This window comes from Pleuronectes platessa, chromosome 16 (genome assembly GCF_947347685.1).
Source record: "Pleuronectes platessa chromosome 16, fPlePla1.1, whole genome shotgun sequence".
Taxonomy (NCBI): Eukaryota; Metazoa; Chordata; class Actinopteri; order Pleuronectiformes; family Pleuronectidae; genus Pleuronectes; species Pleuronectes platessa.
In genome coordinates, this window is record NC_070641.1 from 9,032,900 (window position 1) to 9,059,920 (window position 27,021).

The 27,021-nt window shown below is 44.5% G+C and overlaps 1 protein-coding gene across 1 annotated transcript in view; it reads right to left on the bottom strand.

Annotated features, from left to right (window-relative positions):
- ngfra (nerve growth factor receptor a (TNFR superfamily, member 16)) overlaps positions 1–19,281 on the bottom strand; it is a 32,184-nt gene extending 12,903 nt beyond the window's left edge. Inside the window, exons 1-3 of the mRNA XM_053444345.1 lie at positions 19,119–19,281; positions 16,478–16,643; positions 5,182–5,544 (exon numbers count right to left, since the gene is read on the bottom strand). Coding sequence (XP_053300320.1) covers positions 5,182–5,544; positions 16,478–16,643; positions 19,119–19,196 — 607 coding nt within the window. The 5' untranslated portion in view covers positions 19,197–19,281. The remainder of the gene's footprint in view (positions 1–5,181; positions 5,545–16,477; positions 16,644–19,118) is intronic.
- Between the last annotated feature and the right edge of the window lie 7,740 nt (positions 19,282–27,021).

Below are 27,021 nucleotides of genomic sequence, written 5' to 3' on the forward strand. Positions count from 1 at the left end.
AGCGGAGGGGAGGGCAGACAGAGAGGCTGAGTGTTAGGAGGGGGTGCGGATGAACAGAGGAGCTGCTGTAAAGTGCTCTGATTAGCAGGAGTAATTATACTGCAGCGGTGAAGGCACTGAATGCACACTGGCCACCTTCCACCACTGTGGTAGCCGAGCCACTCGGATGCCACTGCGGGACGTGACGGGGGGGTGAACAGGGTAATAAAGAGAGAAAAAAAACGGGTATCAGTTTTTTTTATCTTTTTCTTCTCTTGTTCTCGAGGAGGAACACTCGAACAGACGGGAAACACTTAATGCAAATCAACACAACCCGGACTTCGGAGTTGCTCCGGCGCGGACAGGAGAGCCTGAGCGAAACACGCAGGAGGTGTTTTCAATTTCAGATCAAAAGAGGGTTCACACATGTGCAGGGTCCAGGGCTAAATGAAAAATGTAGAAGTCAAAACGCACTTGGCAGGAGGAGCGTGCATGTGCCACGTTAGCCTGTCTGTCTGCGTGGAGCGACTGAGCCTGTACAGTCAGAGTGTGTGTGTGTCCTGCAGTCGAGTGTGGGTGCTCACAGAGGTCACTCAGCGAAACCTGAGCACGAGCAGAAGAAATCCCAGGACTCGTATCGACCCCTCAGCATAGAATACCAGCACAGCACATATGCGGCAGCTCTCTCTGTCTGTTCTTATCTCCGTTCCTTTCTCTCGCCGCTCCTGTCTCTGTCAGTGTATCGCGTAAATTGACACTCGGTGACAGCTTGATATGAACTGGGGATTTGGGGATTTGGGGATTTGGGGATTTGAAAAATGCCCCAATCATATCTTCTTTCCGCATGTCGAGGAGAGAGAGCGACAGCAGGATCAGAATTAAAAAAGATCCACTCACTGAAAAAAACAAACAGGATGGGAGTATCAGCGAGGCCGCGACCAGCTTGCTGCAGAAAACATATCTGTATGCACAGTCATCGCAGACCACCATGGAAAACCGGGAAACTTCATCTCCGCCACACGTGACTGCAGCTATTACCCACTGGTGCTATGTGACAGGGCTCCTCTTTCAAACGGGGCGGCCCACAAGGTCACTTATCGTGCCATCTCCAGCCGCCACCGTTTTCTGCCGCTAACAGTGCCATCGCTAAGGACCGGGTGGGTCAAAGGTGAGAGCGGCAGCATGGGTGGGCGCTGAACGGCCAGCAAAAGGTTGTATTGTGCCCCCACTGTACATCAGATATTTATGATTCATATTTCGGGTGCTCAAAGGGGGCAGCTCTGATGTCTGTCAGCTCTGTGGCGCGTTAGCCTTCAGGGTCTTTCAGAGTAAACATGGCTTCCCTCATGAATGCTTACTGAGAAACAAAAGTCTTGAGTGGCTCATATCACTGTATATGTCTTTTTTGAATATGGGTGGAATCTCAGGCCTGATGGGGGTAAAAAAAGAAACAAAGCAGAGCTTGCAAGAAGAAGGGAAAAAGTCATTCCTGCCCTCTCATCATGTGAAATGTAGTAACCACATTGAAATCTTCTACTGAGCTTGCATTATCACTTCAGATTGTATCATTCCGGGGATTTCAATACTGTAAGGATGACGTTTTTCACACGACTCTGCTTCTTTTCTACATTGTGCAAATATTGGAGCACAGATGTGAATATTGCGCAAGCATTTGTTCCTGACAGAAGGAGAGCAGATGGTTTTGTTTTGAGTCATCCTTCTTCTACTACTCAGTCAGGATGACAATGCTAACATGTGGAAGTTCAGCAGGTATAATTATATTCATGTCCAAATCAGATTTGCATTAGTTAGTGTGTAGGCACTAGCTTACTCACTCAAAACACACAGCTTGAGCTGAAGGGAGTAGTTGTTCATTCAAACTTTGTTGCAGTTTAAAAACAGAATTCCATTATCAATGTGTCCAGACACAGGTTTCAAAATGTAAAATTAAAAAAAAGTGGACCAAGAATCACTTTTTGCAATGAAATAGTTTCCCTGTTGCAAATCAATTTCATTTTAATTTGATCTGAAGGCATTGGCAACATTTTAACTGGTATTGTTTATGTTCCAGTTTAATGTGTTATATGTATTGATAGTAAACAACCATAAGTTGCACCTTTGGTGCTGTTCTGTACTCAGGGAAGGACAGGTGCTAAGTCACTGTCTGTGTTATTAGCCCTTCCTCCACATTATCTACCTTTGCAGCTCTTATCTCTCCTCAGTCCATTTCCCCACTGCCTGTTAATATGCTAATGCAGTTTATTGAAAGAGGAATTCAGAGCCACCGCGTGGTGCTACCGCTTCCACTCTTCACAACAAGGTGTTTTTCAGCTTCATTAACTTAGATCCAAATGCCCGCCAGCGTCTGAGGCCACGAAATCCCCGACATCTCAGTCCAGTCAGGATTCTGAATACAAATTTCGACTTAAGACTGAGCCCCAGCATTCATATTAAAAGCTACCATTAAAATATTCATTTAAAAACGATAATGTACACACAGGAGATCAATAAATGACCCGGCATTAGCAAACGCTCCTGCTATTAAGAGCTTTCTTTAAAGCATTTAATCACTCCACGACTTAAGGGGCTCTTGGAAAAAGTTTGCATAAGAAACTCCAGATGGAAGGAGAAGAGCATCTTCCAAGTAAAACCCAAACCGTTTGTTAGGGAAAGATTGTTTGTTTGTGAGCACTGAAAGTGTCGAGCTCTATTTACCATACTCACGTACATTATATCGCTCTAGAAATAGATAGAAAAGGAAAGTGAGAGCAACAACCCCCCCCCCCCCGATGAGGTCGATTTCATGCCTCATCCAGCCCGAGACAATTTACAACTTCCTCGGATAGGGAAATAGCTCTGCTTTGCTGCTGCACTGCTGCCCTCTGCTTTGTGGGAGAACTGATTATTCATTGTCTTGGTGTTGACACTGCAGTCGTCTTTGACCTTTTAATGCTAAAGCTTTCAACTTACTGCTATTTGAACATCTGACCAGGCCTGACCTCTGACCTCACCTGTTCCCACACACATGTGAAAGTCACTACTGATATCTGTTTCAAATATAACCTACGTGATGCCTCCAGCACAGCTGGCAGCCAGTTTGCAGTTTGTGGCATTCAGCTGCTCTCATTCTCTAATGCGGCTACGTTCACATATTGCATTTTAGATGTGGTTCTAACAAACTCGGGTCATTAACGCTGGTGGGAACAATCTCATTGGAACTCTGATGTGGACCAAACAACCACAGCAAGAGCGTTCACTTCCTCTTCCACATGTTCAAGCTTTAGCTCCGGTCCAGAGCAGTTAATGAGGATGTGTGAACTTGTTTTTTTTCCCTTTTTCAGTTCACACAGAAAGAAAAATTGCATGAGGATGTTCATTCTCTGTGTCCTCAAGATCTAGGAGGGCAGGTTAGGCCTTGATGTATTTTCTTGCTACCTTCTAGTTAATTTTGACTGTAGTAGTTACACACATCCCACTTTCAGACATGAACTCAGGAGAATGTCCACCCGATTGGATCGGGACTGTCACACTTGAACAACGCAGCAGGAGAGCGGTCCCTGGAGTCTTCAGGTGAAAGGTGGCACAGCGTGGAGGGGGCAGAACGTAACATCACACATGACAACCACATTTCATCAACATGCCTACTCGCTCGAGGTAAATCCTCCGGAGGATATCCTACTGTATACTCACATGGACTCATTTGGACATTATCTAGAGTTTTCACTAGGGGGCTGGACAGAGAAACACTGGAGAAAGTGCTGAGCCTCTTACTCTGACATTTGCGTTCTCGCACGCAGTCACTCTGGATAATGTCTGGAGATTATTCAATGCATGTTTGAAAGCAGCTTCGTGAAGCAAACCAGGCGACAGGAGCAGTTTGGCTCTGACTCACGGACCACGCCTTGTAGTTGATTGGATCAAGTCTCCACCACAAACAAACTCATTCAGATCCAATTTGTGATCATATTGGCAGAACTTCCTGGGAAAGATCCCAGATTTGATTGGACTATGAAATGTTTGTTTGAGTTTGAGTCTGCCCAAACATCGATAATGTTCAACTGGAGCAAACAGCAAAAGCATGTTTAAAGACTGTGGGACATTGTTTGTGATGCAAACACAAAGTGGATCAATCTCAGGACCTCACTTGAATAATGATCAATTCAAGAGACAGATCTGCTGATTGTGGGGAGTGTCAGGAAGCCAGTGTCATATATTGTTATTCATTTGCAACCATGGCTATATGGTAAAAGCTATACACAGATATAAGTCAAATGTAAGTAGAATGAAGTGACCATGTGTCACTAGCAACTGTCACCCTCATGATATTAACGCTTAATAAAGTTATAATTTATCAGATCGGGTCAATTTAAGATTAAGATTAAGATACATTTATTTATCCCAAACACAGGCACAGACATGCACAGACACACTCATGCAATTGTAAGGAAATTTAACCTCTGCTTTTAACCCATCTGGTGCAGGACACACAGAGCAGTGAGCAACCATGTACGGCACCTGGGGAGCAGATGTTGGGGGAGTAAGGTGCCTTGCTCAGGGGCACTAGACAGGGTAGGGAGAATCCTCTTGGATTTTTAGACAGGTCAATCCAGGTTCGTCTTTTTGTTTTTCTCCATGGAGTCGAACCAGAGACGAACCAGAGACCTTTTCTGCCCATAGTCCAAGTTTCTGCCACTAGTCCACCGCCTCTCCCCCTTTTTTTTTTTCTTTTTTCCTTTTTCTTTTAACTGTTGACTAATAATGCTAACAGAAATCATTCAAACAATAATTGTTTTAACTAGAGAAAGTAACTCAACCCTTAATTTCTGGTATAAAGTATCGTGACTTACTTTCTGTAACCAGATTCAATTTTATTTTCCATGATTTCAACTATGATTTTCAACTATGATGTTTTTTTTCTCAATTATGAATTAATAACTGGAGATTAAATCAGAAGATAAACAAGAGGGATACTGCAATAACTAGTAATAAATCCAAATTTGACCAATAACTTTTCATTCAACATGTCAATAATAATAATCATTGATGTATAGTTTAAATGACAGATGACCTCAGGGTCAAACCTCTTTGTTTGTTTGTAATTAGTGACATTTAAAGTGAAATGGACCAAAACTAGAGACCATCTCTGCTGCCGTTGGTCTGGACTGTTGGTGTGTAAGGAGCCTGAGTGTGGAGAGGACTTACTGTGACAGACCGAGTCACGGGTGGGAGTGCACTCAGCCAGCTGTGTCTCAGTTTCCTCTTCACAGATGGCGCAGGGCAGGCAGGGTTCCAGGGAGCTCTCCCGGTCCGAGAAGGTATCGTCGACGCACTCCTCGCACACCGTGTCGTGATCGTGCTCGCAGTGACTGTACACACCTCTTCCCATCGGGCACACCGTGCACGACTCGCAGCGTCCAGATATGGCGTTGAAGAAGAAGTTGTAGTTGCAGACGCAGATGGCGTCGTTGGAGTCGGTGCAGGGCGTCTCCAGACGCATCAGACCGGTGCATTCCGTGCAAGGGCTGCACTGCTCCGTGTGGCTGTAGTTTCCTGAGAAGGTCTCACCTGCAGATGAAATGACAGGTAGAAGGAGACAGGACACAGGGAGAAGAAGGGATAAATGGGAGAATAAAAGAGGAAAAGTGGTTAGAAGATGGAGAGAGCAGGAGATATGATGACATAAATGTGGTAAACAGTGACTCTAATGACATTAATCATGTTTACTGCACATCCATTTGAAGGGAGGACACATTGATCCACTGGGCTATTAGTGATTTGTGCTCGAGGACAAGAAAGGTGCTCTTGTTGGGGAGCGAGTCCAAAGCCTGCTGCGCTCATTACGATATTGATCTCAGTGTGTTTGTGCTGCACTGAGTAAACTGCTTTCATCTCAGTCATGCACAGAGTGGAGTGCGTCCACATGTTTACAATGAACCACACATGATATAGACCCGTCTTTAAAAGTTAGCAAGCGATGTCTTTCTGGAATCCTTTCATTCTCTTAGGCAAAATGTTTGGAAGTACTTCTTCTATGTTGTTTCAAATTGTTTGGATGCACCATACTACTAGAATGGCACTCAGCAGTTCGCAATCCGCTGCCGAGACCCTACAGTCCCTTTGAATTAAGTCAAACTTCACCAAATTCCACACACTCATGGATATCAGTTCCCTAAATAAACCTGATTCTTTTCATCAAGATCGTTTAATCTAATTTTATAATCCTCCCCAATCTGAAACACAGGTAGCAGCACGACTCTCTGCCTGTCTGACTGACATCTCTCAGTGGATGTCTGCACACCACCTGAAAATCAACCTTGACAAGACCGAACTAATTCTCCTTCCAGGGAAAGGCTCTAATCCATGACCTGATTATTACACAACTCCGCATAAGCCCCCACTCAGACTGCTAGGAACCTGGGTGTGACACTCGACAGTAAACACTCCCTCACTGCCAACATTACGGCAACAACACATACCTGTAGATACATGCTGCACAACACCAGGAGAATATGCCCCCTTCTCACTCAGAAGGCGGCGCGAGTTCTGGTCCAGGCTCTGGTCATCTCACACCTTGACTATTGCAACTCCTAAATTCACTCACACTACTCCGCTCCCTTTCACTGGTTACCAGTGGCTGCCCACATCCCTGAAAAAGCATTAATATGGCACTTACATAGAGCACCTTGTAGTGTGGCTTTCTTGAATAAAATTGTACTTTCTGGATTCTTGTTGTTCTGGGTTTGTTCCCTCATGGTTGAAAGCACTTATTGTAAGTTGCTTTGGATAAAAGCGTCAGCTAAATGAAATGTAATGTAATGACTAATTATTCCCAAGGAGACTGGTGAAAATATAAAAAAAACAATATGTTCTTGCAATGTTAAAGAAAGTGTAAATAAAAGTTTTTTCTGGACCTATACCACATCCTCCCACAAAGTACAACGGGAATTAGTAGAGTTGTTTTTTGGAACGCAAATTTGTGAAACAAACCAACTGACAGGGGTGAAAACATAACCTCTAGGGCGGAGGCAGTAATGCACAGAGTCCCTGTTTCTATGAACATGTGCAATCCGTCTATGTTGAGAACCATTCGACTGATCTACATCAAACATGGCTGGTCTGCAAACAGCTTTCTGCTGGGAGCGGGACTATTAGACGATCACTGCAACGCTACGTCGCACAGACCGCTGCTGCTGGTGACAAACCAGTTTACTGCACTGGTACAGTAAAATGCAAACAGGCCAATGTTGAGCAGTCATAATGTTTACCAGGTTCAGCCTCTTCGTTCCTTGGTTTTATGGAATGTGAAAAGAACAAAAAAACTATCTGCCACTTCTGGTTTATGAGAAACATTTGTTAAACCTCCATAGGCTTCAGACCGCTGAAGCCTAGGGCCAATGTAATTCTGTAAATTGATTAAGTCCTTCCACTATTGTGGTATTAAAAAAAAGAAATCTATAATTTTTAGTCTGTGAGCAGAAGCGATAGCAGCTGAGGTGTGGAGAACAGCGTTGAACAGAATGAGGTAAAAAGCCTGGCTGATTAACTGCATGCTGCTTTTCAATTACTTCAAACACTTCAGATTTGCTCTTCAGGAACATTTGCATTGGCAAGACTCGGGGGAATTTGCTGCCGAACAAGTGATGACCTCAAATTAGCTTATTGTTACACTCAGAGCTCCGACACGGTAATCTATTAATATTGCATATTCATATAGAATCATATTCAGATATAATTGGATGCCTGCTGATTTATGCATAGATGGGGAGAGGGGTGTGTGTGTCCTGAGAGTGTTTCAGTGGTTGAATGAGGTGAGAGTGGAGTGGAGACGCTGACGGGAGAAAAAACAAAATCCTACAGCTAAGATTCGCGGCTTCACTTTTCTCCTCAACACGAGAACGGTCACCTTGCAGGAGCTGCACACAGACGTGGCACAGTCCTTCAGCCACAATCAAACCACAGCCGCTGATGTTATTTGGCAAAACATCCCTGCTGCACAGAAACCATTAAAGGGCTTGCAATGTGCAGCTGGAAGTTTGGTATCCATTCATCCGGCATTAAAGTTTACGAACATGTGATTATGAGACAAGAACACGTGTCAAAACAGCTTTGTAGTTTAATTACCAGCACGGTTTGTCCCTTTCACCCTTCATCTCACACGATGAAAGATTCAGCGAGTTTACACTCGTCCGAATCTCCTGTGTGATGAAACGTTCATCGACTTACAGTGAAATAAATCATGGGCAGTTCTGCATTTGCATATGTCTCTCAGTGTGCGTGTGTTTCCCATGCGTTTAAGTGGGAGCCGTGTTGAGCAACATCATATTGTCAGTGTGAAAAGCCCTGCAGCAATGTCCCAGCACTCGCTTCTCCACTGTAAGCGGCACTGGTGTGTAAACACTGGCACAGACTGGAGCTCTAAGTCCCTTGTAAACAGCAGCGCAGCTAAGAGTCCTGACGATGAAGGCTGCCAACATTACACCGGCTCTGTGAACGGGGCGGGTACACGCAGGTAATGTTACAGAGACGGGAGAGGAGGCAGGCCGCTGAGCTCTGCGGGAGCGGCTGCTTGATTTGTTTCGAACGAGACCTCCAGACTGTTTGACACAACGCAATCGGAAGCAGGCGTTTGCGGGTGGTCTGGTGCTCAAATCCCAGCCCCAGTGTAAAAAGCATGATTTAGTGGTCAGAGCGTAGAGGAAGTGCTGATGTACGACTGGAAGGGGAAGGGTCACGGGGGAGATGTGGCAGTAAGGGGGAGGTGAAGTGAGTGGAGTTTCCTCCTCAGGTAGACACATACACCAGCACATCCAGAGTTCTTTCATCACCTTTTGCTCTTATTAGCCAGCGGTGACTTGTGGGGGTGCCTGGAGGCAGAGATGATAGAGGAGGGTGACACTGGCTGAGCGGCCCCAGGACCCCGACATACAGCAGACCCCCGGGGTAAATGATTATTTGAATTTCGTAAAGCTCTGAGGCCTTTGTTTTGTTTGCAGTCAGGCTCAGCCAGTGAAGCTCTCCTCCTCATTCATTTCAATTATCCCACAGCGAGCAGGCCTCCTTGCTAATTTTAACTTGCATGCTTGAGCCCCCCTTGCAATCGTTGTGTGTAAACACGTCTAAATGCGACCATATGCACCGAGTGATGAACGGGCAAGGGATGAATGTGTGGGTTGTGCGCATGCGCGTGCGTCTGCGTGTGCGTGTACGTGTGCGTGTGTTGTAATGGAAAATTCTACTGTTCCTGTAGTGCCTGTAAACACAACACAGGTACAAATGTACCTAATCATAATTTCAATCTGATACATCTGCATCAGTGACCAGGCGTAACATTAAAACATTGTTAGAACAATGTTTGTTACCACGAGTCTCAGATGAGTCATTGAATGTATGTGTGTCCCGAAACTTTCTCTAAAAATCTATTGTTGGAGACTGTGCCAGACTGTGTCTAGACAAAGTTCCTGTTTCAATGCTGTTTCTTAAGATTGCACCTCTGTTTTTCATGCTGCTATTGTGTTGATCCGATGATCTGCCTTGCTGTCTGTTTGACTTGTGTCCGAAGCTGATTCACTCTTTATTCCTGACAACGAAGTTAAATTGCCATAACAGTGTGCGTGTGATTTACGTGTCATCTGGGACACGCAAGAAGAGAGTTAAAGGCCATCAGGATTGTTCTCTTCAATAAAATATGATATATTTTGTAATTGTCCCCAATCGAGCAATAATCAGTGCAGCACAGAGTTTCTCGGTTGGGTAGTAAAAAATTCTCATTGGTAAAGGGAGATGTGGCTGTGTGCGGGGAGGGGGGGGAACGATCCACTTAAAATGTGTCACTTCAGACCGTGAACACCCCCCCCCCCCCCCCCCTCCCTAAAACGCTGATGCGTTTCAGCCCCATTAGTGACATCAATAATGTACCTCTGGATGGCCTTCAAACTGCCCCATGATCTTCACAATCAGCAGTTTAGGTGTAAGCCTTTAGCGAGGACAGACATTTCTCCCACATCTCAGCGGACACACAACGCTTTCCACCCACCTGAACGGCTGAACTTTTGCCGACTGGATGAATTATCACTATTTGGAAACCTGCTCTGAAACTTTATTTGTCTTTTACAACATGAACGATGTCTCTGTTTAATTACGGCCCCGCCTCGTTGCTCCACACAGAGCTCCAGATCCGAAACAGGTGTTTGAGGATATTAACAGAGTTATTAGGAGGCGAAAGGAGGCTCTAATTTAACAATGAACATTTCCTCTCGCCTCCTGTTGTACTCTGCCTTAGTTTTTTTTTTTGCCTTGTTAGAGCAAAGACTGTCTTTCTGCAACAAATGAGCCCAAAGGTCATCTGTGCAAGTGGCTCATTATGACCCGTGTTGTTAGGTGACACGGTGGCTGTAGTAATTATGACGGGAGCAAAGGAGGATGTCAGGTGACGAACAGCGGCAAAGTCCATGGAAGGAGGTTGGGGTGCAGGGATTGGTTCAGGAAAACACAGCATCTGTTCTCACATTCTGTTTAAAATGCAATTGAGCAACACTTTATACAATCGCCAAGAGCTAGAAGCTAATGTTGAGCTCTATCCGAACTGTACACCTCTATCATAGAGCGTCCGACTTGTCATTTGATTTGGTATATAGGTGACTGATAGTATGAAACATAACCATGGTGTGCGTATTGCCGTGATGATAACAGCGTTTGTCGTCTCATTTCACCACTTGTTAGTGACAGCCATGTAGAGCCAATGTAATTACTGATGTATTTCATGTTTCATAAGGAAATGTGAACAATCCTTTGACTTGCATTGGACGGCGACCACAGACCATATATCTGGGTTTTAAGACTCTGTCCTAGCCATGGTATTACACGTGATCTATATAGTTCTAGTTGGAGGACTTTTTATGGGGAGTCATGTAGGAAAGAAACGTCCTTCGCAACAAAGGAACAAAATCTCCATTTCCACCTTCTTTACCCCGCATGATCCAAAGTTGGAAGTGATTCTTGGCGCTCTGCTTCTGCCTTCATCAGATGAGGCTGTGATTTTTTTTTCTTCCTCCTTTAAATCCCCAGTGAGCCCTGTTCCAGTCGGGGGCAGCAGGGCTAATCTTAAACGCTACATTGACTCATGGGGTTCCGCCTTTTTTCGCTCAGATCTTAAGGCAGTTTGTGGGGCAAGTTTTTTTTTCTCTTTCTGAATGGTTCACTAAGTGAGGCAGGTCCAGTTTGTCTTGTCTCCCATGACAGCTGAGAAAAGTGGAAGAGACTGATAAATATTTCAGCGATGCTGACGCTGGCACTCTTCCGAGCCAGGACCGCGGAGGAGGGGGATCCCACAGGCAGGAAGTGGGGAATCCAGGGGGGCTGGTGGTAAATAAAGATTCACCCATATTTACCATGAAACAGGAAATGGATGTGCTGAATTCTTCTCTTCAATTATTGATTTCTGCACTTTAGAAAATGTATTCATAGCCTTTTTTTGTTTTTTTTCCAGATATAAGGTCAACGTTTCAGCATCTAACTTCCATATAAATCCCACTCAGCCTTATTTAGCTGTATGTGCTCCTCTGGGCCTCAGATACATTAAGGTTTTATATGCTGAGACGAAAAACAATACTGTAACAGACAAAAATGCACTCGGCACCGGAAACCTCCGGGGTATTTGACCTGAGGTTTCGCGTGTTTTTTATCTGTGAATATTTTTCAAGACACATAGATGACGATTTAAAGGAAAAAAGCTCAATGAGGGGAGAGACATAAGGAATGCAAATGCTTCCACACAGGTGTGACAAAGCGGTTGACAAGAAATCATTCTTTGGGGGAGGTATAAAAAGGCTGAGCGGGCCCGGTTGACTCTGATGTATCAAGACAGCAAGAGGAGGAGATGTAAGTGACTTGGAAAGAGGGTTGGTTGTCGGGGCAGAGATGGCAGGAGCTCCAGTCACACAGACTGCTCAGCCGGCTGGTGTTCCAGAAGGAGCAGTGACCAAAGGGACATCTGCATGTAGATCTACTGGAAAAACTTCTGTGAGTAGGCCTCGGAAATTGCGGACAACAAGCGTGATGCTAACTGCAATATGTACGAAAAAACCGAGGAACAACTCCTCCTCAGGTGACTGGGAATGACTGTGTAGGACGTGATCAGACTGGGTCAGCGAGAACGGTTCAACCACAATTACAGAGAGAGGGATTATATTGAAAGGCTGCAGTACATAAACCCCTCATTACAAAGATGAATGCAAAAACTACAGAGAAGTGGTCAGAAGAGTCATCTTCACCATATGCTATACGTGTGGGCGAGTGCATATGTGACGTACCACAACACGACGGTACAGACCAGAATGTTTCACCCCATAGAGGGAGAGGGGGGATCCAGTGGCTCTGTTAAGTTACGAGCAGCCATTTTTTCTGCCATGGTTTGATTCCACTTGTCCCCTGAGAGGGAAGGACCACTGCAAATGAAAGTTTTTCTGAGTGATCATCTACACCTTTAGTTTTTTATGACACATTTCTATCCTGATGGGATAGAATGAATCATACTATGGTCATCGCAGTCAACATATCCCAACCCATTTGAGCGCACATGTGTCAGGTTACATTTATACTAAGACATTCTCATTTGAAAAACAGCATTTTTCATCTTGGTCCTCGATCTCCATCCAATCAAGGGTCTTAGCTCCATTACCGTCCATAATATAACACCTGAAAACCCATACCATTAACGTCCACTGGGCGGTGGTTGCCTCTGTAAGGAAGCAGATTGTTAACTCTACGTCAGTTTCATACTCACAGCAAATACTATGAGAGAACAGCAATTATAAAGGTAGGATGAGGGATTTCTGTTTTTGGACTGACAATGAGGTGGAACTGTTACTGACAGTGCAGCTGATTTCAGACATGCACCGACTTCCAGATAATCTGCAGAAATTCTCCATAGAGGCTGTGTGTGAGAATACAAATGCACCAAAAGTTAGAGGCTCTGGACTTTCTTCCAAGTTTCTACTGGTGTTTTTCAAACACGCGACAAATGCTAAACTGAAACCAGAAAACAGCTGTATCAGGATAGAGAACACGGACGAAGATGTCAATGCTTTCGTTGGTAAGGGCCGACGCTTGTGTCAATGTGCTGGAAACAAAAACAGGTGAGAAGGTCGGGAGAATTGCTCCCAACGTCCTGCCTGCTGCATCAATTCACCTGAACGCTCCTGAGATTTCTGTACTGTTTTGTTTATGTGTGAAAGGCAAACTGCAGAGAATCTCGAGACCCATACAATGTCTAGAAACGTCTTGAGTAGTAACAACATTTTACCATCACTGCTGGCAGTCGAGTCGTGACTGATAAAAAAATGAATTATGAAGCAACATGAATGCAGGTGACAGCATCGCCATTCTCAAACCAGACTCAACTACAGCCCTGGAATTTAACAAACTAAAACGGGATCAGCAGCCTTTCAAAACGTTTTCAGGCGCTTAAAAAAGTGTGGATGTCAGGCGTAAAACACAATGATGAGTTTTAAAACTAAAAGACAATAGTGTGGATGTAGCCTTAGACAGCGCTTTCCAACACCATCATTAAAACCGCCAAACAGGGGAATATCTTTCGGAAGAACAGTGTCCCTCTCCTCCAGCAGACTTGCAGAATCAGTGCCAAGGCGCACGGAAGCTGTTTTGGCAGCACATGGCAGCACGACACCTTCCCAAGACAATTTATGTTGGTGTTTCCATTAATTGTTTCACCTGTCTGCAGTTGTTCACTGTTCGAGGCACAATAGGTTTTTCAATATTTTTTTAATACGCTTTAATTAGCCGGATCAAATGAGTAAAGCTGCTTTGATGTAACAGTATGCATGATGAATGAGCCAATCTTGCCCTTTGGAGCCTGGCTCTCTAATACCTCTTTATCCGCTAATACAGACGATGAGTCATAGCAACAGGGAGGAGGAGGAGGAGGAGGAGGATGAGGAGGATGAGGAGGGGGAGGAGGGGGTGGTTGCGTTGCTGGCTGAGAGAGGCAACTACAGGATGGAGAAAAGAGGAGACACGACGAAGGATTCACTTGTGTGGAGGGGCGGGGGGATGAGTGAGTGAAGCAAAAAAAAGAAAAAGAGAAATACTCATCACAATTACAGTCCTGAAGGGCCGACCCACTTTATGAGGAAAACAGAGCTGCAGTGTAACAGCTACACATCGTCTGCTGTTGTTTACGTCAGCAAAAGGAAAAAGGAATATCACGCGCTGGAACTGATTCCTCCTGATGTTAACGCAAAGATAAAAGTCGAGACATTCTTGAAGCTGCGGCGTGTGTTTCTTCACAAAATCCAGAATCTACTCAACCAATTTCCTGCTCCGGTTGATCATATCCATATTGTTTGATGATGACATTTAACTGTGTTTTCCTCCATTTCTCTTTATCCCCCTTATCCCCAACACATTTTTGTCAATTAAGTTAGCTGCCATGTCGCAGGTTGACTCTCAGCCTTTCCACGCATTACTGAGGGTCTCGAATTCCTTTATGCGAAAGAATAACACCTTCAAAGGGTTGAATAAAGCCAGACCTGAGTTTCTCGATTACATAACATAACATGGAAATAAGCATCTGTTGTGAAAATAAGTTCAAAGATAATCAGAAAATGTGTTTTCTTTGGACAAAAACGTTCCCATCAGGCTGGAAGCGTTCCTGCAGAATTTGATGGAATCCCTCATGAGGACATCCGGTTGATATCAATGTGTTCTGCTTCAGCAGTTTTTCTATTCAGCCCCATAGCGTTTACATGTTTTGTCAGGATAAATCATTGCAACCTGTCAATGATCCACACAGAGCTGACTCTGACCACATGCTAGTTTTGGATGTGTGCTCCGTCAAAAGCCTCAAACACGCCACAATCAGCACGTGCGATCGACAGAGAAGAGAATGAAGCACCGCAGAGACTCAGACCAGCAGGTGTGATACATTTGTCTCGCTGCAGTTCCGCGCCTCCTCCTGAACTGAATGCGGTGACGGCCGTGACCTATACTTTGACGTTTACTTTGCGCCCTGACAAAGTTACAGACCAGCATCTTAAAGGGCAAAAAGAGCTGCAGGGACCCCGATGCAGAGAAACTCCTGAATTGAGAAGAACACATTTGCAGCATCGACTCTTCTTCTTTGTCTTTGTCTTCTTCTTCTCTGAGATGTTGCAGCGTTGGCCTCTCTCCCAGCTCTGCTGTGTAGAGCGAGGGCTAATGGTTCACAGCCTGAACAGAGCTGTAAGCGAACACATTTGGAGCCACTTACAAGCATCAAACATGTGAATTCCCGCCTTAATTCTCGGGACTGTTGATAAATGAAAAGCAGAAACTTTTCACAAATGACCAAAGTGGACAATAGAAGTTTGTGTTGGCTTTGACGCTGCTCTTATTTGAAGTTCAGGGCCTGAGCTGCCATTAAAACCAGAGACGGTGAAGGTGGATGTATAAATAGAGATGATATAAGAGCAGAGACTTTGCATTAGTCAGGCGTGAGTGTGTCCTGGTGGTGAGGGTGAAGAGTTTTGCAGCTGTGCAACAACTTCTGTACATATTTGTCTCCATGTTTTTGAATGTTTCCAGATTTTATTTAATCATTTTAGGTATGACAAATTTCAGGAAGTGGAATTTCTGCATTGTCAGGTTTTAGCATTCTGATGTGTGAAGTTGCTTGTCGGATCTATTACAGGGTCAGCTCACCCAAATCACCGAAATATGAAACATATTTTGACCACATGTTGAACCGTTTTTGTCGGAACCACATTGTAGAAAGATGAAAGTTGACGTTGGTGTGATTTTTTATGTAATTTTACGATGGTGTGAAGACCACAAACGGGGTTGGGACCACGGAATTCAGATATTGCACAACCTCCCATGTAGAAAAAGTGTTTCGAACTTTCTAATAAGACACCTGTCATAGAAGTCAAAAGATGATGTGGGATAATTTTACTCTAACACACTATAAAACATACATTTATTACCAGATAATTGGTCCTGCAGGCCACACAGCCTTTTTTCTCTCTGTTACTATGTCTTCATTATCTCATGTTGGATTGAGGGCAGACTGGACGCCACAGTTACTCTCTGGCGCCTCTCGTGGGGCCCTGCTGCCTGAGGTCCTCTCTTCCCCCATCTTTCTATCTTCCATCTGTCTATCCCTCCGCTGGCAATGTCAATAAAAGATAAACGAGCAAACTAAGCAATAAAAGATTAAATCATGCTCGTAATTTTTAGAGGGTAAGGCAAATGTTTGTTTTTTTATAACCTGGCAACCTAGGTGTTGTTTCTATTACGGGCTTATAACAGATTCATGAAGTCATAATATATGTACACACTGTAACTTCAAGCCATTTTTAGAACGTAGGACCCATGTACAAAGAGGTACGCATGTGTTCTTGACCAGAATTGATGGCAGCTGACATTCTTAATTTGAAAAGTTTTGAGTTAGATCCCTTCAGTGCATACACAGGTGTAATATCCATGCAGTAAAATCTCCACTCACTGTCCAGACACTGGGCGCACACGGTCTGAGTGGCTCCACATCTCCTCACCACGCCCTCTCCAGGTGGACACTCCAGGCAGCACTCCCCGCCGCTTGTGAACTGGCCGGAGTCACATGGGAGCCGCTGCACCGCCCGCTCCGTCTTGGACGACGCCACCGACGCCACCTGGCAGCACAGTAGAAATATGTCAGAGGGGCATGTAGGTCCCACACACATTTACAGAGGGTAGAAACAAACTTTCACACTTACAAACATCACAGAGTGGGTCTACACACAGCAAAACAAATTGATGAAAATCACTGCCATGTGTCCAACCTGTTACTTTAGTCCAGCCTCTCTCAGGATTAATCATAAATCATGCTGTCTCAACCCATAGCCTATTAGACACACTCTGAAGCGGGCAGTCATATAAATTGTCCTAATAGTTCCCCTGAAAGCACATCAGCTCTAATATAGTAAACGTACAACATCCTCCAGTTACCACAGGCTCATGTGTGGAGCACATTATTCACATGCCCGTCCTGATTACTGTGTAAAGGTGAGAGTGGCTGTGAACGTCAGCCTCTGCTTCCCATCACCATGGACACACACACACACACACACACACACACACACACACATACACACACACACACACCAACAGAGACATGCATGTACCTCTACACTTGCAATAAGGTATTTCCTTGCACCTATCTGAATGCCCGTATTGCAAATATTGTGTTTGAAGTTCACAGAGACAAAATTCAATCTCACTGGATTCACAGCTGAGCCTATGAGTTGGATTTGAATTGGATCAGACTCTTTTCTATAACGCTCTCAAATTAGTTTAGTGTTACTTTGAATACACATGTACTTCCTGTCACATATTTCATTGTATGTAGCCGCTGATCATTTGGTGTAAATGACCTGCATGCACAATTTACCCTTCTATACCTTGTGATGTCTGATTTCTGATCAGTGAAGTCCTCGTCTCTCTGTCTCATTCCTCTCATGTTGCATTTTGCCAGTACACTCTGATATGAATGCCACGCAGCTTTACTGGCAAAAGAACTGAGGCCTTGTCTGTGTGTCTGTGTGTGTGTGTGTGTGTGTGTGTGTATGCGTAAGTGCGCAACAATGTCAAATAAAAGGAATTCATATCCAGACATTTCAGAACAAAGAAAATCATTATACTGAATCACTTTCATGTCCTGTGGCTTTTTGTTATACAATGGGCAAAAAAGCTCATTTCCACTTAATTCACATTTGCTGAGACATCAATTCAAACTTTTCTGTCACTCTCTCTCCCCCTCCCTCCCTCGCTCTCTCCCTCACTCCCTCCCTCCCCTCTCTTTGGTCCCTGCTTTCATTCACAAGCAGATGTACTGAGCAGCCACCAGCTCCCTCTCTCCCCCTCTCCCCCTCTCTCTCTCTATCATTCTCCTTCCTCTGGCTCAATATTTCCCCCTCTCTGTCATTCCACGTTTTGCATTTCTCATCCTCCTCACTCCTCCTGACTTTATCTCAACATTTTCTGCACAAACATCAGGTTTAGAGTTAAAATCGGGCTGACAGACGCATTCCTTCCTGCAAAAAGCAGATGAATATTGGATGCAGCCTCCAAACCTCCAGAAGAAGAGTTCTCTCTGCACCAACCACCCCCCCTCTCTCTCTCTCTTCCCCTGACACCTCCCTGGATTTGAACTCAAAACGCAGATTAATGACACATTCTGTCGGGAGGGAATTCGCTGCACCATCCCGATTGACACACGCACGATGACCCGGTAGTTGTACGCTTGTTTTTGCACTTTCCCCCAATTTCACGGTCAATTGGAGAGTTGATTTCTAAATTTAATTCCAACCGAAAGTGCAGCCGACCGTCTCCGACCCCTCGCAACCAGCTGTCATAACAGAGTGTCCCCTCGCGTACAGGGGCTGTTCACACGATGACTGGGAGACCAGCTGCTGTGGACACATACCACCAGGACGCGCGGGGAGGAGGATGTGCGCTCCACTCTGCGCTTCACCACCATGAGCCGTTCTGCAACTTTTCTCATGACGCTGCAGCATCTTCACCTCTTCTACCACGTTACTGTGCCAACATGTGTCATTAATAGGCAACTGTTTACGTCTGGGGCCAGTGCGCATCAGACTGGGTGTCCTGGATGCAGCCAAATGCGGAGCTGAAATTTCAATTTCCCATTAAAGTAATCCTAGAGCCGCGCTGTCTCTAACTTTTCCTCCCAGGATGGAGACCACGAGAGGAAGGCGTGGGTGCTGGAGTGAGGGTGCGTGTGAGGGCATGTGTGTGCGCGCAAAACTGGAGGGGGAATAATAATAATCATACAAATAGGGTTTGGCAGTTCGGAGCACCTGCGTGTTTAGCAGGGGGGAAACAACACATCGGTCCAAACAGGTGAGCACAGAGGAAGACACCACAGTGCCACAGAAATATGCCACAGCCATGACGCAGAAGATGGCACGAAGAAGTGTGGGATTAGGAAAAGTCACAACGAAAGTCCGTGCAGGATTTGTAAAGGGATATGATTGCAATAACGCAGTATGAATATTATTGGGAATATTTCGAAAGAATAACACAAAGTGCGTAAAACTCACTGACAGTCCTGACAGCAGCAAAGACAGTAATCACAGAAGACTCACCAGAGCGCACAAAATCACCAGCGGTAAGGTAGTAGTCATCCTGCGTCGCCTGCTGGAGTCACATATACAACAGATCATGTGTAGAGAGCAGGCAGCGCTATGAGGAGGAAGAGGAGGAGGAAGAGGAGAAGGAGGAGAGCCGCTCAGCAGGAGAGTTCATGTTAATTCCAGCACCACTGATTTGTTTTTTTATCAATGAGTCCGCGCCGTCACGCGTCTGCCCGGGACCTCTGGTGTGTACAAGTCAATGCGACTGCCGGTGCATCCGCCCCCCAACCCTTCAACACAGAGAGGAGGAGGAGAAGAAGAAGAGGAGGAAGACGAAGAAGAAGAAGAAGAAGAAGATGAAGGAGAGGAAGATGAGGAGGAGGAGAGCGTCCTGTCAGGAGGGCTGCTCAGCTGCAAGTGCACTGCGGAGGAGGAGGAGAGGAGAGGGGGCACGTCCACTCTCGAGTTTATTGCCCCTGATACTCCTGCAGTACAACCTGATCTCTTCCCCCACCCCTCCTCCCCCCTCTCTCTCTCTCTCTCTCTCTCTCTCTCTCTCTCTCTCTCTCTCTCTCTCTCTCTCCCCAACCCCCACCCCTCCTGCTTTAATCTCACGTGAGGTCTCCATAGCAAAAGTTGCAAAAAATATGATTTTCATTCGTTTATAATGAGCCCACATTTATGTCTCTGACACACTCAGCAATATCACACCCCTTCCCCTCGTTCCCTCTGTTTCTAATGTGGGTTAAACCATGTGGCAAAAAAATGAAAATGAACACCCCTGTAGGCCATTAGTCACAGTTAAGGGGAATCTCCATACTACATGAGGCTGTATAATAATATTTAGTGGGAAAAGACACTCCTCTATTGACTCTGCATGACTGCCCCCCCCCCCCCCCCCCCCCCCATATGTAAACACATACCCATTCATGCTAAAGAACTTACCACTCAGCAACAGCGGTCCACTTCACTGATGCTCTTGTAGAAAACAAATCCCTGCAGCCGAGTTTGAAGATCCAGCTCCAAGAGATCAGAACCATGGATGCTGCTACAGCCACAGATTGATGCTGACATGTTCAACAACCACATGTGCATGTCACACTATCAGTGTCCACATATTTCTGGCCATGTAGTAGGCCATGTCTCATCGTCACATAACTCAATATTTTTAATTGCCACCGACTGTGCCAGAGGCTGCATGCAGTTTGTGGCATCGTGCTGCCGGGTCGCATTAAACCGGAGTGTGTTTGCGATTATTCACTCCTCCATGTTATGTAAATGAGGCAGTCAGATTATTAGAAACACCTTTCATACCATAGTGCACTCCAAAACAAGACCACCACGAAGACTCGCAGCCCCCCCCCCCCCCCCCCCCCCCCCCCCGAAAGGTCTGTCTGAGAACCGAGGCACCACATACACAACATCTGACAGGGTGTAGAGATGACTATGATACACCTCATATCATTTTCACTCCATTAAACCGATGCACACAATCCCAGTTTTAAAAACAAAGTCTGTCTGCGCAGAACAAATCATTTTGTTGCTTGGCCCATTACATAGCAACATCCACACCCGACCAAGGTAACCTCATTCCAGTTCCAGGCACAGGGAGGTAAATGACCATCATGCAACACTAGAGGGAGACTCAGCTGAGCTCAGATCAGTGGCTGCTCTCGCATTGATTTGTCTGATGGTAGAAGTCACTTCACGGACAGATGTGCACATGTTATTTTATAACATTACTGCACATATGATCACGGAATGTGTTTATTTGATGTATTTACCTGTAGCATGAACATTAGAACATATGTTCCACTGTAAACAAGTCTGTGATGTAAAAGTACCACATTAACTTTAATAACTCAACAAAAGTAAGTCCTTGCTCTTGAATACACTAAAAGTTTTAGTAGTAAAAGTCCTTGCAGGGTTAAGCCTATTCCTTTATTGCAACAGTTTGCAATCCTTCTAACAGTATGCACAAGGTGGTACAGTATTAAGCACTTCCAATGAAGAACTGGATATTCACTATAGTTCATATCTCATTAAGGAAAACCTGCTAAACATGTTTGAGGTTTTCAGTCACACGGATCCATTAAGCGATATCAAAGATTTATAATTGTTTTCGTCAAGAGGATAATACATTCGTTGGAACCACTTGAAAACCACTAATGTGTGATGTTTGATGCTCATCGAGGTGGATTAGCCTTTTTTGCGTTTTAGGAAAAAACAGTGTTGATGGATATTGATATTGATCCGAGACAATGTGGCGATAAAGCAGTCGTTGCCACCAAAAGAAATAAAATGGAGCTTTCAATCTGCTTCAAACCTTTCCCTGTTGTGCCACGATCCGTCGTGACCCTGCCACGTTCACCCTTTTTCGGCACTGATCCTCAGCTCAGGGGACGCACAGGCCGATGCCCCCGAAGCAGCAGCAGCAGACAGAGGGTGATTCGGTTACACTGTTGAGACAAATATGCTCTCCTGTATCGATCTTGGGTCACATCAATTTTTCCCACTTCCTACATCCTCCTTCGAGATCGCACCTCCGACTTGCCCTCTTTCTGATGGCGCTGACAGCACTCTTCTCCGTCAATACACCTTTCTTTGATTCTGTATTCACACATTGACTTCTTTACGGTATTTACTGTCTGTGATCGCTACAGTCTGAGGGAAGACACTGAATCACCCAGATAGTCATGGGGGCCTTTTAAACCTTGAAACTATCTATGAAAAAAATTATATAATTAATATGAATACTCTCCAGCGTTGTTTTTATCGTCTGATTCAAATAACAGTGTAACAGAGATGTTCTACAACTCTCAGATGAAATCAGAGAAGTGTCCTCTGAATTTGAACGCCACATGAGTCACATCATGGGTATAATGATATGTGCTGACAGGGCATCTGAGAGGATGCATGTTTTTTTTGTTTTTTTTTGCAGTAGGTATCAAATTTCCGGCCATGTGATTGGTCAGCAAAAGGAAATTCCACGTTGTTCGCAAGGTCACGAATAAAATACGATCTTGATGGAGATGACATAACATGACATATCCTGCAAACACAACACAGGAGGGTGGGCTTTTTGGAGCAACACACTTAATATAATAAGAACCAGGATCTGAATAATAAATGGAGGAGTAAACAAAAAGAAAATGGGATTAAATAAGTTATACACATGACGTCTATTTTTAAAAGAAGAAAAAGAATGTGGTATTGTGTCGTCGTTACACACATCACATTGTTAAATGACCGACATCAGAGATATATTATCAGTTTCAGCCTCATCCATATACACACACATCATAAAAACGTCTCATCTACCATCCAATTCTCAACACGGGTGATAAATGGCTGCCAGCTCTTATAAAACACATCAGTGTTTCCCCCTCAGGATGAATCTAACTTTCTCTAACTGCTAAATGGGATCTTTAGTGTCGGTGGGCGGTGTTTCATCCCCCACTTTTATGCATTGCACATAAACGTCCTTTATTACAGCTGCTGGTTAACTTGGCAGCTTGAGGAAGACCTAATCATCTGAATCATCCTGTGATGCCTCATCGCTGTAGTACGTTGGGGTCTGACTGTTGAAATGTGCTAACCATTTATTGTAAGAGTCACGTATTTTCTATAATTACCTAAAACTTTGTTCTGGTGTTTGGCTTTGAACTTCGAAGATGTTTCCTAGAGACACCAAAGCAATTTTTTACTCTCTATATAATAAATGATGACAGTTTTTGTTGTTGCAGTTATAACGTACCAATTTTTTATAGGTTTGGGAGATTTAAGGAGTAATGTTATGAAATTAGGTAACGGTTAAGTGAAGAATAATTCATAAACAAGCATGAATATCTGTGATTCCTGTTTAAAGATTGCAGTGATTTTGGAGCTCAATTTGATTATACGTAAAGGTACATGTGAACCATATACCACCACCAAATATCCCAGACACAAATGCTGCCATCTTGTGCCAAAAATGTAATATGTAGTTTAAGTCTTAACAGTTGCGATCACGATGTGGAGCCTCAGCGAGTAACGTCCAGCTGATGCACGACCCAAAACAATCACAAGTCAGTCTCAGGTGTCAATCATGACAGTGCACCCTGTTTTTGTATTTAAAATACATCACTGTAATAAGAACTACCTAATATGACAGACATCTTTAAATTAAGTTTATTGTCACTTTAGACTAGTAGCTCTTACACCTGTGGTTATGAAACGTTTTGAAAGTTTTGTGAACATGCTTAAGGTGGGTGTTGTTTCAAGCCTGGACCCCCTCCAATTTGCCTACAGACAGGGGCGAAGCACAGGGGGGGCTGTTGCAAGTGTGACGCATCCAGTCAGCAAGAATTGAGAGAACCGCAAGGCTTAAGCTCGGGTCCTATACTTATTGGTCCAGATGTTAAATGACATACATGTAAATCTTTTAATCATAAAATGGCTTCATTCTATTTAACTAACAGGTCCCAGCAGGTGAGAGTAAATAACTTACTTTCCATTGTCTAATACTGTGGCCCAGGTACCACAGGGCTGCGTGAGCCCCCCTCTACTCTAGAGACTCTACGATAATGAATGCAGGAGCAGTCTGACGAATAATTACATCTCACATTTTCTGATGATACAGGGACTTTAAGCTTGTTGCCCAGGGAATACTACTCCGCAATGTAACTGAATGAGACTGACACCTTTAAAGACTGGTGTGACAGTCATCATCATATTTTTTAAAAAAAGGATAAAATTGGACCCCACAGAGGGGATAGTCCGTGATCCGGTGATAATCAGTAACAAAGTTGTGGAGCAACTGAGCACGTTTAAATATCTGGGCATACAGCTGGACCGTAAACTGGAATGAAGTGCCTGTGTATATTTTCTGTCTGGGAAGTTAGCTCAAAGGCTGCACCTCCTGCGCAGGCTGTTTGGTGTGAGCACCGATGTCATGGGGATATTTAACACTGTAGTGCTAGAAAGCATAATTAGACCATGATCATATATATATTTGGTGCATCATGATGGTGTAACCTGATGGAGGAAGTGGATCCTGATGGTGGTGGTAGCTGATCGTTGTCTTTGATTACAAGACTTAGTACGCCTACTCACATACTCCAAAACTGACAATAACCACTCAATGAATTTGTCATTACTGCTTCCTTCATCTTTATCAGACATTTTCCTATATACAAATCCTTTACTTTACTATTTTACTGATGTCCGTCCTGGGAGAGGGATCCCTCACATGTTACAATGTTTATTCTCTCTATTTTTTGTAGTTATTTCTTACTCTTGTTGAGGGTTGTCCATGAGACAAATTATGATTTGTGAATGTGGGCTCTACCTATAAAATAAGTTTGATTGATTGAGATACAGAAAGGCAGCATGGCTCGGCACTCTCAGATCAAATGGTAAAAACTATGAAGGTGATGGGTTAAAAGGACAACCCCTCTCTTCAGAGCATCTTTGAAGGTTCTCTCACACATTCTGGTCTATGGGTTTGAATAGGTACCTTCAGGCAGATTTTACAAAGCCTATAAGTGTAAGACCAACTGCTTCAAGCTCTCATTCATTCCAACGCCCCTCACACTACTAAATAAGGAAACGTGTTGAATCAGCCGTGTATCTCAATAACCTTCCCAGTTTGTCTGGCATATTATCCACTTGGTTTTTACGTTTTAATGCCAGTTTTTGTGTTTCATCTTTTATGCATTATATCCTTTTAGTGTTTTATCTTTTTAAGTGTTTTTAGAGCAGGTGCAATATTCAGCTCACTTTTATTTTGCATTGTTATTCTGGGTCTTACAATAAATGTCCTTGTGTCCTATTTTTTGTTGTTGATTACACTGCAGCTGTTGTAGCACAAGGAATTTTCAATGCAGCAGGTGTAGGACCCTTATACTAGTAATTATAATTTTATGTCATAATTCAGAGCTTTTGAGAAGCACAATGGTCATTTGCAGCGTCCGTGCCTTGAAACAAATTGTCTTTCCAATTCGGGAATGTTTGAAGGCTCTAGACAATCCAGACACTCAAATAAAGTGGCTGAGGGACGGAGAAACAGAGGCACATTGAACACAGCATGTATACATCCCTGTAATAAAAATCTTACAATTAAATTCATTTTATTTTATAGTTATTAAAAGAAAAAACATTTCCACAACAACCATAAGTCTGAGGGACAGATTAAGGCCCAGCTTCTCACTTACGTCAGGTATGTGGGGGAAAAGGAAATTGAGGAGTACATCCTGTTTTGCCTGCCTCTTCAGACCCGTACAACAGGGGAGGCATTCTTTAATGTCCTTGACTCGTTCCCCCAAGACAGTGGTTTTGGCTGGGGAAAGTGTAATGGCCTCCGCACAGATGGAGCGCGGTCGATGACAGGGCATGAGCGTGGCCTCGTAGCTCGCGTCCAGCAAGTTGCTCCACTTGTGCGATGGACACACTACATGGTCAATCGCGAGGCACTTGCTGCCAAGAAAATGCCACCGCTCTTCGAGTCAGTGCTTCACCAGGCCGTGAAAATAATTAACCATATTAAAGCTCGTCCACTTAACTCCCGTTTGACGACACCGTCTTGACTTTTTGTAGAAGGACTGGGCAGGGGCTCTTCCTCTTTGGGAAGATCAGCATCAACAGCTGCATCACTGAGTTGACCACCTCCACCATTGTCAGTATCGATGGTAAGGTCATCAAACTCCATACACCATTGGGACCTTTTGTAGCGTTTCTGATCTATTGCTATATCGTCTTCGCTTGGCGTTTTTCTAGACGGATAAGGTGGGGGTACCTCTTCAGGAGACACAGCATAAACAACTGAACTTCTGAGTGGACCACCTCCACCATTGTCAGTGTTGATGCTGCTGTCATCGAACTCACGACACCGTCTTGACTTTTTGTAGGGTCTCTGTTCCTCTGCTGTGTCAGCCTCTCTTGACCTTTTTGTAGAAGGACTGGGCAGGGGCTCCTCCTCTTTGGGAAGCACAGCATCAACAGCTCCATCACTGAGTTGACCACCTCCACCATTGTCAGTATTGATGGTAAGTTCATCAAACTCTAGACATCATCGTGACCTTTTGTATCGTGTCTAATCTATTGCTATATCGTCTTCGCTTGGCCTTTTTCTAGACGGATTAGGAGGGGGGTACCTCTTCAGGAAACACAGCATCAACAACTGTACTTCTGAGGGGACCATCTCCACCATTCTCAGTGTTGATGCTGCTGTCATCGAATTAATGACACCGTCTTGACTTTTTGTAGGGTCTCTGTTCTTCTGCTGTGTCAGCCTCTCTTGACCTTTTTGTAGAAGGACTGGGCAGGGGCTCCTCCTCTTTGGGAAGCACAGCATCAACAGCTGCATCACTGAGTGGACCATCTCCACCATTGTCAGTGTTGATGCTGCTGTCATCGAACTCACAACACCGTCTTGACTTTTTGTAGGGTCTCTCTTCCTCTTCTGTGTCAGCCTCTCTTGACCTTTTTCTAGAAGTAGTGGGCAGGGGCTCCTCCTCTTCCTCTTCGGGAAGCACAGCATCAACAGTTGCATCACTGAGTGGACCATCTCCACCATTGTCAGTGTTGATGCTGCTGTCATCGAACTCACAACACCTTCTTGACTTTTTGTAGGGTCTCTCTTCCTCTTCTGTTTCAGCCTCTCTTGACCTTTTTCTAGAAGTAGTGGGCAGGGGCTCCTCCTCTTCCTCTTCGGGAAGCACAGCATCAACAGCTGCGTCACTGAGTGGACTATATCCAAGAAGGTCCATATTACAGTCACTGCCGTCGCGGTCATAACGGTCAGGGTCGTCAGAGTCGTCACTTTCAGAGTTACTGACCTCAAATTCATCCCACCATCTGAATTCGTTTTCCCAATCATCCTCCGCTTTTAAAGTTCTGCTGGATTCTTCAGGCAGGGGGTTTTCAACCTCTACAA